Source organism: Biomphalaria glabrata, chromosome 15, assembly GCF_947242115.1.
Source record: "Biomphalaria glabrata chromosome 15, xgBioGlab47.1, whole genome shotgun sequence".
In the NCBI taxonomy this organism is placed as follows: Eukaryota; Metazoa; Mollusca; class Gastropoda; family Planorbidae; genus Biomphalaria; species Biomphalaria glabrata.
The window spans coordinates 15186200-15202344 of record NC_074725.1 but is presented as its reverse complement, the minus strand read 5'-3'; the positions used below and the strand labels follow the sequence as shown (position 1 = coordinate 15202344).

Below are 16145 nucleotides of genomic sequence, written 5' to 3'. Positions count from 1 at the left end.
CTGGGGATACAACATAATGTTTTAAGCCATGTTGATCTGGGGATACAACATAATGTTTTAGCTCATGCTATTCAGGGGCTACAACATGTTTTAGGGCATGTTGGTCTGGGGTTACAACATAATGTTTTAGTTCATGTTGATATGGGGATACAAAATAATGTTTTAGCTCATGTTATTTAGGGGCTACAACATGTTTCTCATTTTTATGTTGGAGCATTCAGATGACTAGACCCAGTGCTTTTTTTCAGATGGTACTGTGATGTTGCTAGTTCAGGCTGTCTTGAAGTCAACCAATTACTCTGCAATCGTTTGGGTGTAATTGTTCGGGTGTATTACGTGTAGTTGACCAACAACACAAACAAGAACTGGCACATCAATTGTAACAGGTGAAGAGATGTAGTCAACGATGATGAACAAGTTAATATATATTTATTATGATAAAAGGCCACAGTAGAAGTCTCTGTCACTAAACACGTCGTTACCCTGGAATGTTCTAACGCTAACTGATTTTCCGGTCTCTAACCCAACATATCCCAAACGTCACTAGTCCCGTTCAATATGCGTCTACTATGGTGCGTCGCTAAATAACTAAAATAACTAACCTATATAAATAAGGTGTCTAACAGATTCCTCCCCCCCTTGAAAAAAAAATATGTCAATATTTTTCCACTACTGTCAAGTCTTACAAGGGCATTTTCAATTTAAGGGGAAGACCACAAACATAAAATCTTGATCTCTTCATCTTGACATCTTCATCTTGACAGTTCCTCATATTCATGTCAATGTTCATAACAGTTCATAACATTCCAGAATCATCTTCATTGGTACACAGTTCATCATGGAGGAAAATGTGGCATCTTATGGGCATGTCCTACACATCTCAAATGTTCTTTACTGGCAGTAATCTGATAAAATACAATATTTCAAAAAACAATTACAGACTTTATTTACACATTCAATACATTTTTTCTTACCACCCTTTTATACGCTTTTGTCCATTTTTCTTTTATACTCACCCTTTTCCATAGAACTAACTTTCGTCAATGATATATGAAATGATTCACACAAAAAAAAATATCCATACTTACTTTTAAATGCTTAACATCAACTTTACTTATCTCCCTTTTCATAACATATAAATGGTGTCAATATATTAATATATATTACATAATCAATATAATCATAGTTTATTTACAAAACTGTTTCACTTCAATGTCATTCTAGACAATAAATCAGCTACAATATTCACAGCTCCACTAATAGCTTTCACTTCAAATTTATATTCCTGTAGTGCTAAGAACCATCTATAAACACGACTGTTTTTCATGCTCTTTTGCTGTATATATTGAATAGGTTTATGATCAGTTAATAATATGAATTTCCTTCCTATTAAATAACTCTCTAGCTTAGTAATTACCCATATTACAGCTAAGGCTTCTCTTTCAATGACACTATATTTTTTCTCTGCCTCTGACAATTTTCTACTTACATATAATATAGGATGTAAGTTATCATAGTTCTGCATTAAACAACCACCAATAGCATTACCAGATGCATCAGTTGTGACATAAAATATTTTGTCTTTATCAGGTAGTCTTAATATTAGTTCATGACTAAAAACATCTTTAATTCTGTCAATAGCTTTCACACATTCCTCATTACAAACTACTTTTTGAGGTTTTCCTTTTTTAAGTAAGTCATTTAGTGGATTCACTATTTCTGCTAAGTTTTTTATAAACTTTCTGTAATAATTTACTATTCCTAATATGCTTTTAATTTGTCTTTTTGTTGTAGGTATTTCAATATTAAGTACTTTCTTTATGTTATCTTCAATAGGGCTAATCATGTTGTTATTTACTTTATGTCCTAAGAAAATTATTTCCTCCAATCCTATTTCTACTTTTTCTGCTTGAATTGTAAGTCCACTTTCTTTTATTATTTTGAATACTTCTTTTACATCTACCAAATGTTCCTCCCAACTATTATTAAAAATACATATGTCATCCAAATAGCAAATAACATTTTCTTTGTTTCCAATTATCATGTTCATCATTCTATTAAATGTGGCAGGTGCATTTACTAATCCAAAACTCATATAATTCCATTGAAAAATACCATATGGTGTTACAAATGCTGTGTAAGGTTTTGCATTTTCTGTTAAAGGTATTTGCCAATAACCTTTAGTTAAATCTAATTTAGTAAAAAATTTTGCTCCATTTAATTTATGTAAAATATCCTCTATATTTGGCATTGGATATGGGTCAAATTCTGTGATGTTGTTAAGTTTCCTATAATCAATACATAACCTTATATCTCCATTCTTCTTTTTGGCTATCACAATTGGTGAAGCATAAGGAGATGTTGATGGCTCAATTATACCTGATTCTAGTAAATTGTCTATTTCTTTCTTTACTTTGTCTTGTAAATGTAGCGGTATTCTATATGGCTTAAGCTTGATAGGTTTTGTGTCTGTTACTTTAATGTCATGTTTAATAATATTAGTTTTTCCTGGTATGCTGGAAAAAATTTCTTTGTATTCCTGTATTATTTTAGTTATATCTTTTGACATTTCCTTAGTTAAATTATTAAGATTAATCTTTTGCCAAGTTTGATTCTCTTTTGTTTCTATTACAGGTATTTCCTTAATATCATTTTCATTGTGATTTTCATTTGTTATTATCATCAAGCATTCTTCTCTTTCTGAAAATTTATTTTCTATTTCCTCCTGAATGTTTTGTATCAACTCATCTTCTCTATCATGATACAGTTTCAAATTATTTATGTGATATGTTTTAATTTTCCCATTTATTTCAATTTGATAATTCACATCACTAATTTGTTTTATCACCTTAAATGGACCTTTCCATTGTTTACCAATTTTATTTTTCAGGTCATTTATTAATATTAATACATTGTTTCCTACTTCTAGTGTTTTCAATTGTCTTTTCTTATTTATATTCTCATGAGCACTTTGTTTGTACTTCTTATTGTTGTTATATGCTTGAGTCCATATTTCTTTCAATTCTGTTGTGATTGTTGTTTCACTGTCATTATTTAATTTATTCTCATTGCCTATTAGATTTTCTTTAAAAACATCTAATTCATCTCTGGGTTTTCTTCCATGTATTATTTCATATGGTGAAAATTGTGTTGCTTCATGGATGTTGTTTCTATGAGCAAATAGTACATAGTTAATGTAATGATCCCACTTGTTCTGATTATTCTGAATTATTTTTGTTAGTGATCTTTTTAATGATCCACCATATCGTTCACATAAACCGTTACTCTCCGGGTGGTAAACCGAAGAGTATATGTGTTGTATATTGTATTGTTTAGTCCATTTCTTAAATTGTTCTGACTTAAACTGAGATCCCTGATCACTCAATATAATTTTAGGTATACCATGTCTTGTAATTACTTTTTGAGTTATGGCATTAATGATATTTTCTGCACTTGTATTTGATAATGGGATTGCCTCTGGGTATCTACTAAACATGTCTATTACTGTTAAAATGTATTTGTTATTATTTTCAGTTTGAATTAAAGGACCTATTAAATCAATAGATACTTTCTGAAATGGTGCTGTAGGTTCATCCATTTCTTGAATAGGTGCTTTATTCACTAGGCTTTTGTTAGATCTCTTTTGACATATGTCACATGAGTTTATGTATTTGTTGATTGTTGCTTTCATTTTGGGCCAAAATACTTGTTTTGACAAATTCCTATAACATTTCTTTACTCCCCTATGTGCTGCTAAATTATTATCATGTGTCATGATTAAAACATCTTTCCAATATTTCTGTGGTAAGACAAGTTGTTTTATTTTCTTGTTATCATTACTTGTTTGTCTAAATAATATTTTATTCTCTATACAAAATTTCTCCATTGGGTTATTATTGTTTTTATCTGATATTCTTGAATAAATTTTTCCAATAATATTGTCATTCATTTGTTCTAATGCAAATTTGGGTATTGTTTCTTTTTCACTTTGAGATATTTGTGTTTCAAGACTATTTTGTGTTTCATTTTCTATCTCTCTTTCCTTAGTATCTGTATTTTCTATTTGTATTACATTACTGGTTTCTTTTTCTTTATCATTACTTATTACATTTATTGTATTTTCCTGTTTCTCATCTTTTTTATCCATTGATCTTGTTATTACCATACTTGTTATATTTTGTGTTTCTATGTTTCCATGATTTTGTCTTATGTTTTTGTATTTGTTTTGCCAGTCTTCTAATTCTTTTCTTGAACATTCTTTAACTCCTTTTATGTTTCCTACTAACATATCATATCTCATTTCTGGTATTGCAATGCCATCACAATAACCAGTGAAAAATGGAGTTTCAATGTACACCCTTATAGCTTTAAATTCCCTTACGGTGCCATCTGCTAATTCTACTTTCCTAGTAAACCCTTTATACCAATGAGGTTTGACAAATTTAGTTTTTACTGCCAAAGTGTTACAACCTGAATCCCTGATTAATTCCACTGGAATTCTATCTACAAACCCTGGGTACACTGCAAAATTGTTCCTATTTCCTTCCATGAAATATATCCTATCTGTACCTTTATTTTTGTATTCCCTACTGTAACTCCTATTTCTGTAATTTTCCCTGTCATTCCTATCTCTACTCCTATATCTACTGTTATTTTGTTCATTGTATCTATTTCTACTTCCAGACCTACTATTCCCTCTTCTACAGTTAGCTGCTATATGACCTTTTCCTTGACATTTAAAACAGGTTATTTCACTATATTTTCTATTTCCACTATTTGATCTGTTTCTATTTCTACTTCTATCAACATTTTCTTTGGTGTATCCTATTAAATCTACTTTGCTCTTATCCCTATCAGAAAATGGTTTATTTGGATAGGCATTTTTGTATACTCTCATTATTTCTGTTATTTCATCTATAGTTTTTGGGTTTCTTTCTCTAATAAAAGATTGTAACTGAGGATCACATTTATTTACAAAGTTGTCCACTAGAATAAAATTTTTTAATCCTTCATAAGAGTTATTCACTTTTTCTAATTTTACCCACTTATTGAAAAAATCCTTTTCCATATTAATGGTAGTTTGGGGTTCTATTCCTAATGATGGTATATTGTCAAAGTATTTCTTTCTAAAAGTTGTAGCATTATGACCATATGCATTTAATAACTCTCTTTTTAAAACCTGATAGCTATCATCAATATGATGGTCATGATTTTGGCATATTGTTAGAGCTTGACCATGAACAAAGTCTATCAGTATTTCAGACCATTCCTCTTCAGGCATATTAAATGTAGACATTTTTGCCTCATATCTTTTCAGGAAATCACCAATGTCATCCTTCTGTTCATCAAAACTTTGTATTTTTCTCTTTAGCCATGTCTGTGAATTAGGGTTGTCTCTTTGAGTGGTATAATTATTTGAGTTATTTGTGTTATTTCTTTGTTCAGTTTGGGCTCTGGCTTGTGCTGCGTCCAATCTCATCTTCTCCATTTTAGCTTCATGCTCTCTCTGCCTTTCTTGGTCTTCTTTTTGCTTTTCATATTCTTCCTTTCTGATCCTTTCTTGCCTCTCTATCTCTTGTCTTTGATGTTCTTCTTGTCTTTCTATCTCTTCTTTTTCCCTTCTTATTTTATCTTGACGTTCCATTTCTTCCCTCACAACTTGCTGTACATAAGCGGCTAAGTCTTTTCCTTTTAACTCCATGGCCTTTCCATCCTGCATAGCTGTTTCCTTAACCTCCTTAAGGTCCACATATGATGATGTAGCCATTGTGTTTTATATTTTATATATATTTTTACTTAGCCTATATTGGTTATGGCTATACTTTAAAAGTTTTTACACACTTTTATACCAGTTTTAAGTGTTATGTCTCTATCTATAGATTTAGTAAATGTGTAAATCTAGTCTGAGTTATTATGGTTATATTCAAATCTGTATATTAGGTCCAGTATTACACACAAATTTAAATCTAGTATATTATAGTATGTATAATAATACTATTTAGATCTATAGTTATCAAGAGCACTATGACTTTTAGATCTAGTATGAATAACTATGATCAATTTTAAAATCTGGTATGACTGAAGTCACAGTGAAGTGTTTAGAGTAAATTCAAAGACTGTCTAGAGTCTAGATCTAGATTAGATTATGGTTCTATTTAACCATACGAAACAAATATGTGTATACAATGTCAAATATATCTTCAACAAGATACATATATCTAGAATGTACTACCTTCATTCATTTTTCAATTAATAATATTTCAAATTAGAGTCTAGATGATTAAATTGTACCAAAGAGATGTACAACAATTTGCAGATCTAAATTTAGCCAGACGATAGTGTTTGACTACATAGCCAGTTTCGGCATTATTCTCATGGCAAAATCATATTTGATTTTAACCGCTCAAACTAAAATTATTTTAGTCTGATTCACAGTAAAAGAATCCTACCCGCACTTTCTATCATTAAGTGAAAAAAAAAATACAGATCTAATTAAATTAATAAAAATAAATAATTTAAAATAATATAAACAAATGAAATAATTAAATGAGACTATCACTATGGGTTGGGATGTGACAATATGGCACACAATGATAACGTCACGAAGTAACCAGGCAACAACGGATATGACGTTTACACAAACAAAACAAATTACAACCCTAAACGTATAATATAGCTTTTCATCTAAATTACGTCTTCTACCCCGACGGGTTTTAAGGCGCACCACCTGATTTTACTCAGGCTAACGTACCAAATTTAGACAAAATCTATTTCTAAGGGCAATCTAAACATATACTAATAAGAAAAATGGCACTTAGCTTTTGATAAGAAAGATCCCTTTGTTCGGACTCCCGAATATGTTAGATCACAACAAATTCCACTGCCTCTCTTCCAGTTCTGACTCTGTTCTCCGGTGCTACCAGTATCCCACGTAATGCCACAGATGTCCTGATATGCCACAGCAAAATGTTCCAGTTTCTTCGACGACTGTTGATGACCGTATGTGTAGTTCCGACGACTTTGTGTATACAGTTACTGACGAATAGGTTAACGGTTCTTCTGGCGATGACTTGACTTGTGTAGACGACTACTGACAAATAACAGTCTCTTGACGGCAACTTGATCTGGACGACTGACGAATAACGAATTTCTTGACGATGACTTGATCTGGGCTGACGAATAACGGCTTTCTTGACGATGACTTGATCTGGGCTGACGAATAACGACTTTCTCGACGATGACTTGATCTGGGCTGACGAATAACGGTTCTCTAAAATAGTTCACTGCTTCTGCTGCTACTCTGGTAGTACGACGAAGTTTGCTGTTGTACTCTGCTTCACTAGACCAAACTGTCCAATGTAGACTAGGTGAGACCAAGGTCACCTCCGACGACGTTCCGTTATACGACTAACGGTTTTCAACGAAATTAAGTGGATGTAGCTGTTTCCACAACTTCACTGCTAACAAGTCTAGGTATGGTCTAGACCGACGAATACTAGATAGATCAATGTTCAGTACTGATAAAGATTACTTCACTAACCTTCCAAAGGTTAAACACAGTGACCGTTATAAACGTGGCAAGCAACCGGTTCAATGAGCAAACTGCTCCACAAGAATCTCTCCAAGGGTAAGACGACAGAGCGATTTCGATTTAGTTAGCTACCAAACTTGTAGTACTCACAATACTTCTGACAGCGGGCAAACTGTCCTTCTCGAAACTGACGAGGTAAAACTTGATACTCAATGTGGCTCCTATGACGAAGAAAAAATATGTCCAACAGGTTCACTAACGATCTCTCACCCGTTATGAATGAACGGTTTCTCTGGTTGTAGGTCGGTTCAGCATATGAAGATCAGGCGTTGCGATGATTACGGTCCTGACGAAGGTCACCCTGAGTTAACGGCTCGTTGAACGTGCGATCAAACAGGCGACGACTGCTTGTAGATCTAGAACAAAGTCACTCTGTGATACTGCTGTGTTCAGCCGTACTCCGATGAAATCTTATATCTTCGAGTGCACGACCCTCACCTGAGTAAACGTTCTGCTTCGAGGTCCGGTTCGATGTTCGGCTTCAACAGGGGTCCGGCTTCGAGGTTCGGGGTCGCCACTGTGATGTTGCTAGTTCAGGCTGTCTTGAAGTCAACCAATTACTCTGCAATCGTTTGGGTGTAATTGTTCGGGTGTATTACGTGTAGTTGACCAACAACACAAACAAGAACTGGCACATCAATTGTAACAGGTGAAGAGATGTAGTCAACGATGATGAACAAGTTAATATATATTTATTATGATAAAAGGCCACAGTAGAAGTCTCTGTCACTAAACACGTCGTTACCCTGGAATGTTCTAACGCTAACTGATTTTCCGGTCTCTAACCCAACATATCCCAAACGTCACTAGTCCCGTTCAATATGCGTCTACTATGGTGCGTCGCTAAATAACTAAAATAACTAACCTATATAAATAAGGTGTCTAACAGTACACACCAGTATGGCGTACAGACACCTTTTTCAATGTGGGTAAAAAATTATTACTTTTCTTGTATTTTAACATTTATTATTGACTTATTAGTAGTTAAAAGTTAGGCAATCCATCACTGAGTACCGGTACCTACTTTTATACAAAAAAAGCACTGACTAGACCAATATATGAGATGGACTGTGCAGTGGTTTCCAAATCAGGGAGCTCTCCATATAGTTTTCTTTCTATTGGGGTGTATTGTTGATGATAATATATGTTTTATTTCTAGATGATTTGTTTTGGAGGACATCTAGATCTGTTTTCTTATCTACCATTTTACAAATATATATAATGTCAGTTTATTTTCTAAGGTTCATAGGCTCTAATCTCTAGTAAGTCTGTAGAACAACAAGAAAAGACGGCCTTATTCAATTGAGTGAGAAAGGTTCATAATATCATGGATCAATTTCTCTTTTTTTTTCTCCAAAGATTAAGACTAAGACTTTAGAGGAATGGCACTGGTATTAAAATTTCTTTTGATGTTAACATCTTTTCAGTCTCTACCCCGATTTAGAACATTAGTGACATGAGGTCTGGTCAAGGGTAGATCTATGCACTTTAGACTGTTGTTATAATGGTGCCAATTTAAGTTCAAACCCAGCCCCTGCCATAGATCTGGACATAAAATTATATAACACGAGAACGCAATGCCACCTAGAAGAACTAAAACTCTGAGATTCTATTTTTCTAGATCTATTTTATCTACATCTACTGAGTCTGAGATTTTAAAAAATAGATATCTCCATTCTGAGTAATAAATTCAAACACCAAGACTGATAAGAGAATGTGGAAATAATGTCATAATTCATATCACGATTTATATTAAAATTATTATTTTTTACATCCTTGTGTCTGTCAGACAGATTTAGATTTTATTAAAATTAAAGATTTATCATCTATAGATTATAGATTTACTTTATTATAGATCCAGATTATAATCTAGATCAGGGCTGGCGAACCTTTTTCAGTCTGAGTGCCAATTAATTTCAATTTAAAAACAATGAAGATTGTTGCGTGCCCAGTAGGTCTACTAGTGACGCCACTATATAAAAGAAGTGCTACAGTCAGTAAGTCAACTGCATGTATAAAAACAGCTTAGTAACAATATTACTTGTTTATTCAATTTTATTATCCTGACCTACAGATTTGAAGTCTTAGGGCAGGTCAATCAGTTCGACTTCTGCTGTTGTGTGGTAGACGATAACAGTTTAATATCTGGTGTATACCGTGTATTCTTCAAAGTTACACACGCCGCACTTAGTTCATCGGTCAAGCAACTTCTGGCATCTGATTTAATATAATTCATTGTAGAAAAAAAAGGTTCGCATGAGTAAGTAGATGAGAAAATTGACAGAATGGATGTTGCTACTTTTATCAGAGAATTGAAAGTTTTAGGCAGGTCATTCCAAACTTGAAGAATCTCATTTCTGCTAATATCTGAGGTTCTAATGATCCATTTAACCGTTCACGTTCAATTAATTCAAGTCGTATTCGTAAGTCAATAAATTTCTGTCTCCAAATTGCGCTGGACTGAAACTCAACAAGTTGCATTTCAAAGTCGTGTAATCCCATCCAAGAAAACATGGTCAAAGCCAGAGCTTCAAAATCTACTGTATCTGGATATTTTATAAATTTGGAGGTGTACTCGAATTTTCGAAATTGTTCAAAACGAGTGAACATTGTTCAGCAGTTGTGTCAATTATCTCTAAAAACAATCTTTTCTGATAATCTTTGCCGGTAGTATCATGAACTTTTAAATCATCATAAAATTTCTTCAGTTTGTTAAAATATTTTAATTCTTCCTTCTCTATGTCACGTTTGTAAATCTTCAACTTTTTCTCAAATGCTGTCAAGATGTCAAAAGCCTGTCTAATTTTCCGAAACCTTGCAACTTCGTATTATTATTTGCTATATTTGACAATGATGGCCAGTCTAGCGGACGATGTCACATCAGTACTTTCATCAAGGCAAATAGAATAGGCTTGACATGCATTAATATCCTTCTTTACTTGTTCTTGAATATTAACGTGCAATTTCATAACTCTCGCTTTAACCGTGTTTCGGCTTATTGGCAAATCCTTTATTCTCTGTATGACTTTATCCTTGTTTTGAAAGTCTTCAAACAAATAAGACGCACATTCTAACATTGCTTCCTTGATATAATCACCGTCACTTAAAGGTTTTCCATGCTTAGCTATAATTTTTGAAACTTCAAAACTTGCAGCCACTAAGTTAGAAGAACTTTTAACAAAGTTTACAAAAGAACTGGATTGTGAAATCGCTTTTTTTAACTCACGCGATATATGTTCTTTTTTGCTTGCTCATCCTCGCTTTTGCCTAAAAGCCAGCTGTGATTGGACTCATAATGATGTTTTACTGATGATGTCCGACAAACAACACTTTCCAAACACATGGCACTTAAGGCCTTGTTTTCTCTCTGAATCATTCCATATCTTTCAGTCCACCACTCTTGAAAAGGTCTGCCACTTCCTTTCTTCATTTAGTTTTCTTTTTTTTATTTTTGAGAATGACATGTTATGGTAATTATTCTGATAAAAATGTATTGATGGCAACGCTAGCAATCGATGTAAGACCGACACGTTTTCAGTATCAACAAAATGGCGGAAGCTAAGGAGATCTCGTTCAAATACGAGATTAGTCTTGAAAAAAAATTATTATGCCCTATGCTCCCCAAATGAAACACAGTCATATGAAAAAATTATATGGAATATGATCCACTAGCGCTTCTTCCATATTATTTAGAGTTCTCGGAAATAATTGAACGTTATTAATTATGGTAATTTGAGATATCCGTGATTTTTCCAAAAAATACATCTCTTAATATCATCGTCGTCGCGTGCCACACAAAATCGTTTCGCGTGCCACCTTGGGCACGCGTGTCATAGGTTCGCCAGCCCTGATCTAGATCCTAGATCTAATAAGAAAAAACTGAGCTCACCTCATGATGATTACTGGCAGTGTTGGAAGATCGACCCACTCGGTCAGAAAGATGTAAAAAGCAATTTTTTTCTTGTCCAAATTTTAATATGACAGTTGAGGTATTCATTATTAGAAAAAGACCTTATCCTGGATCTTGAAGCTTTAAAAAGTTCTAATCTAGATCTAGAATCTATATATATATAAACAATATATTTTATTATAGATCTAGATCTATTATTATATAGTATTTGACTATTTCTAGCTAGATATAATCAGTCATAATCAGATATAGATCTAGAGAGTCTAGATCTATCTAGAGTAAGATCTAGAGGTCTTAATATAAATTCATAAATAGTGAAACTCACATTACTTTTACTGTGATTACAGTTCTTACACTATATTACAGTTATACAGTTGATAACTTGACTATGCTTACACTACTTACAGAGCCATTGCATGATGTTAGATAGTGTGATTGTTAAATTTGAATGTAATATTGTATTGATTCATCATCATCATTATGATTGTAAATTTAAAAATTTAAGAATAAGTTTATTTAAGTTTTCTTTGCGTCTTCTGCGGCTGTCTTCAACAAGAGATTTATTTTTTGGAAAGGGGGGGGGGGCGCTAAAAATGTGTGTCTTGCGACCTTCGTAAGAGTTCTCCAATTTACTAAATTCTAAAGGCAGAAAACATATTATTATTAAAATTTAAACAATTAAACTTAAAGTTTAAAGAAAAACATGACAATTGTAACTGATTGGCACGGACAATCACACGACAATCAAATGCCGAAATGGTAATGGTTGGTGGAGATTATTATATTATATATATTTACTATTTTTGTTAATTGATATGTCAATGTCATAAAATAAATGATAGTGATAATATTATTAATATTAGTATTTATAGTAATAATAATATAGAATCTAGTATGGCACTGAATGGACAATCATCATAAATAACATAATCATGAACATGTCAATTGTCATGTCGACTCATGTCATGAGTGGACACTGGAGCTGGGAAAATCATAAAAATTAAAAAATGATACCAGTGAGATTCAGATTAGATCAAAATCAAATCTAGCTAAATGTAAACCATAGATCTAGACCTAGTGTGTATCTATGTATAGATTTATAAATAGAGTCTACATAGATATAAGTCTATACCCTAGATTCTAGATCTAGATAGATCTAGATCTGAATGTTTCTATTATAACTTTTTGTTTACTGATTTTTATAATGGGAAATTGGGAATTTCCGTTGGTTATTACTCATCAAGAGTTAAAGTTCTTTTATTGCCAACTATGATTAGATCTATTTGCACCATTTTTAGCGGCCACCGAAAAGGAAAAGAAGCTTTTAGTTTTGTGTGGAGTGTCTGTCCGATAGTGAAAATCCAACATCATAGTCATAATATTTTAGACCATTCAAAGTTCCAATGCAACGGCTACTTTTTTCTTTTCTAAAAACGAAAAATCTAATTTTTTAAATCACTTATGCAAGCAGTTTTTTTTTCATAAAAATACACCACTTTTACAACTATTCACTATTAATAGTAACAAACACGGGAGGCTCTTTAGTAGGGGAAATATGACTAGGCCTATGTAGGCTACCATATTTTTTTACATATTTATGCAAATGGTTTTAGATTTTTTGTCAAAAAAAAATTTTCTTTACATTTGTATTGCTAAGTTAAGTAGGTTCTGTCATACTAACCACTACGTTTTAAAAAAATACTTTTTTTTAAAGAGAAAAAATGTATTTAGTATACAAATAAGTTGGGCATGCTGCTCGCCAAAGTTCGGCTTAAATATTAGTCAATAAGATACTAGTTCAGAACACAAATACTGCACCTCAAGTAAACACTAATGGCCAACCACTAGAAATTGTTGATCACTTTTGCTATCTTGGCTTCATCATATCCAACAACGCTCTACTTGATAAAGACATTAACAACAGGATAGCCAAAGCAATAGGGCACCATGTCACGGTTGCAGAAAAGAGTGTGGGACAACATATTGCTGACTAACAATACTAAAGCCCTAGTCTACCGGACTTGTGTGATGAACACTTTGCTATACGGAAGGGAAACATGATCAACAAGTCTTTTACCACATTGAGGATGCAGACAAAGCCGTTGTCCGCCTGGGTCTATTTAAGTTTTCTTTGCGTCTTCTGCGGCTGTCTTCAACAAGAGATTTATTTTTTGGAAAGGGGGGGGAGCGCTAAAAATGTGTGTCTTGCAACCTTCGTAAGAGTTCTCCAAACCTTTCAGAGGCCAGTTTCTGTGCTGCTAGCTACTTTCCTCTATGCCAGGATGAGCGAAATAGCGCCTGAATTAGGATCTTTAAAGCGCTAGATCTTTCCAGTGAAATAAGTCCTAGGCTACTTATCCCCTGAATAAGGCCAACGTAAAAATTACAAGATTCTCTAAATTTAACAAATTCGATGGAAAAATCTGGTATTAAATATTTTCCAACCCTTATCTTGGCCTATCCATTTTCATAAGAGGAAATGGAGAAAGATCCATAACCCCCATAAGGCTTTCAAAGTAAGAGCTTGTCGTAAGAAAGAAAGAAAGAAAGGATCGCTTACCGTTACCGTTCCTCAGAGTTGTCGCTACTTGTAATGACGACCTTCATACAGATAGTGGAGAGCTGTGGTTGCTGCCTAATGCAATAGAACCAAAGAAATGAATTTTAAAAAAAGCAGTTGTCGGAAGTGAGAAACTTTTACAGATACAGAATTAAGAATTTTTTTATTTTTTTTTATCTATGGACGACTCTTATTACTACGACATAGTTGAAGATAATAACGGTAATGCAATTGTTGCTCAGATTGCCACGGAACGTCAGGAAAAGGACGATGATGTATCTAGTGTGGTGGTGCAAGGGACAATAAAGGATGCCAGGAAAACTGAAACTTTGCGCCGGTATTTCTTACAGGCTGGAAACTCAGGCAGTCCCATTGCTGCGATGGGTGTCACCTCCTAGTGACACTGACTGGGGCACATCTAAGCTGTTACGCCTTCTTCCTTTAAGCTCATTTCTAAAAAAGATCGCATTTGGCATGCTGTCTTCTCCCACGAAGGATAAGTATCCGACCTAGCTCAGCAGTGTCGAATGGTAAGTAGTGTTTCTATATTGTTCACACCGGTGATCTGGTTTTCCTGAAAGTGAGGGCGTTCGTGGAGGCCTAGATGCATTTAATAGAGCACCCAGGACTCAGAGCAATACTAATGTGTGGATTATAGACATATTTATCTACTGTATCAAGTCCATAGGAATATGATCTATCTTACATCATTGATACTATTTCATCTATTGCATATCACGTAAAATAAACATCGTATTCGGCATTAGGAGTTAACGTATTAATTGTGACGCCAGCAAGTAGTTTGTGTACTTATAGTTAAGTATCTGGACAGCACGCGACACACATGCTAGAAACATCTGCCTCCATCCTGCAATTAATCACATATCAATTATTACATTGAGAGAGCATCGTGCTTCCTAGGTGCGTGAAATGGTCGACAACATTAAGGGACTATAGTCATTCAAATTGATTTATGGAGCTGAGCTAGTTCCGTTCGGAACTTCTGGAGAATGACCTCCGTATTTTTTTTGAAGGACTCACTCTACCTGTCTGTTTAGTAAAAGGTTTGTACATGTCTTTTCTTGGATCAAGCTGAAATTTGTTTTATAGTTATCAATTGTTAGTTTCAAACTTTAAAGCTTTCTCTCTACAAAGTATCAAGGGGACTAGTTCAACTTGTATCACCACATAAGTCAAGTACAATTTCTTTCCCTTGTTCGATACCAAACAAAAGAATTAATTACTAATGGTTGATTAACTAATTGTTTTTTTTAAATTGTTTCTTGTTTTGTCGGGTAAAAGAAATAATTGCGCAAAAATTCAGAGAGCCTAACAAAGTGACAGATACATTTTTCAACCTTTTTTGAGTGAATTTCTACATTTTTCCGATGTTTGGGCTGGCCGGATAACACCATGTCGCGGCCCGGATCTGGCCCGCGGTCTGTATTTAGGGCATCACTGGCCTTAAGCTTTTTGATGATCCTATGCCAAACAATCGCCTTCCCAAACGACTTACGACTTCTGTACGGGGAGTTGTGTGCTGGAAAGCGCTCCCATGGAGGTCAATACAAGCGCTACAAAGACACTCTCAATCGCCCCTTCAAGGAGTGCGACATCGACATTCACGGCTGGTAAGCACTAGTTCTCGATCGCTCCTCATGGCGTGAAGCAGTGAGTCTCGGAGTCTCGAGATTTGAAGCAAGAAGAGTGGACAGGGTGAAAGAGCGCCGAACCAACAAAAAGCTGAGAGAAGAAGCAAGCCTATCTGCAACTGACCATACCTACCCATGCCACGTATGCGGCCGACTTTTTAAAGCGAAGATTGGACTTAAAAGTCATCTTCGAGTCCATAAGATAAGAGAAATGTGTGCATCTTCGATCAAGAAGGAGTAGCTATATTACCCCAATCCCCCCAAACACACACCAAAAAAATAAAGTAGCTAAATGCAATTAAATACATAAACATTGAAAGAGTTCTTATCTATTGTTTTCTATTTGGGTTTTCAAATTTAATAAGTAGCAAAATTTTGTGGCAATAATTTTACATTTGACTGCATACTCTCATCAATGTTTACATTTTATTA

General features: G+C 34.0%; 1 protein-coding gene and 1 long non-coding RNA gene across 6 annotated transcripts in view; both read right to left on the bottom strand.

Annotated features, from left to right (window-relative positions):
- Positions 1-12700, bottom strand: part of LOC106061783 (peroxisomal ATPase PEX1-like) — a 67395-nt gene extending 54695 nt beyond the window's left edge. For 3 of the 5 annotated variants that reach the window (XM_056011853.1, XM_056011857.1, XM_056011856.1), the window contains exons 1-2: positions 12516-12700; positions 11481-11651 (exon numbers count right to left, since the gene is read on the bottom strand). In XM_056011853.1, coding sequence (XP_055867828.1) covers positions 11481-11588 — 108 coding nt within the window. In that variant the 5' untranslated portion in view covers positions 11589-11651; positions 12516-12700. Of the gene's footprint in view, positions 1-11480; positions 11652-11826; positions 11983-12515 lie in introns of those variants that run through there. The other 2 variants (XM_056011858.1, XM_056011854.1) reach the window with 2 other exon arrangements.
- On the bottom strand, positions 413-8477 carry LOC129923051 (uncharacterized). The gene is made up of 2 exons (XR_008774975.1): positions 6233-8477; positions 413-905 (listed from the first exon to the last, which is right to left on the bottom strand). It is a non-coding gene; the product is annotated as an uncharacterized LOC129923051 (long non-coding RNA).
- Positions 12701-16145: the final 3445 nt, after the last annotated feature.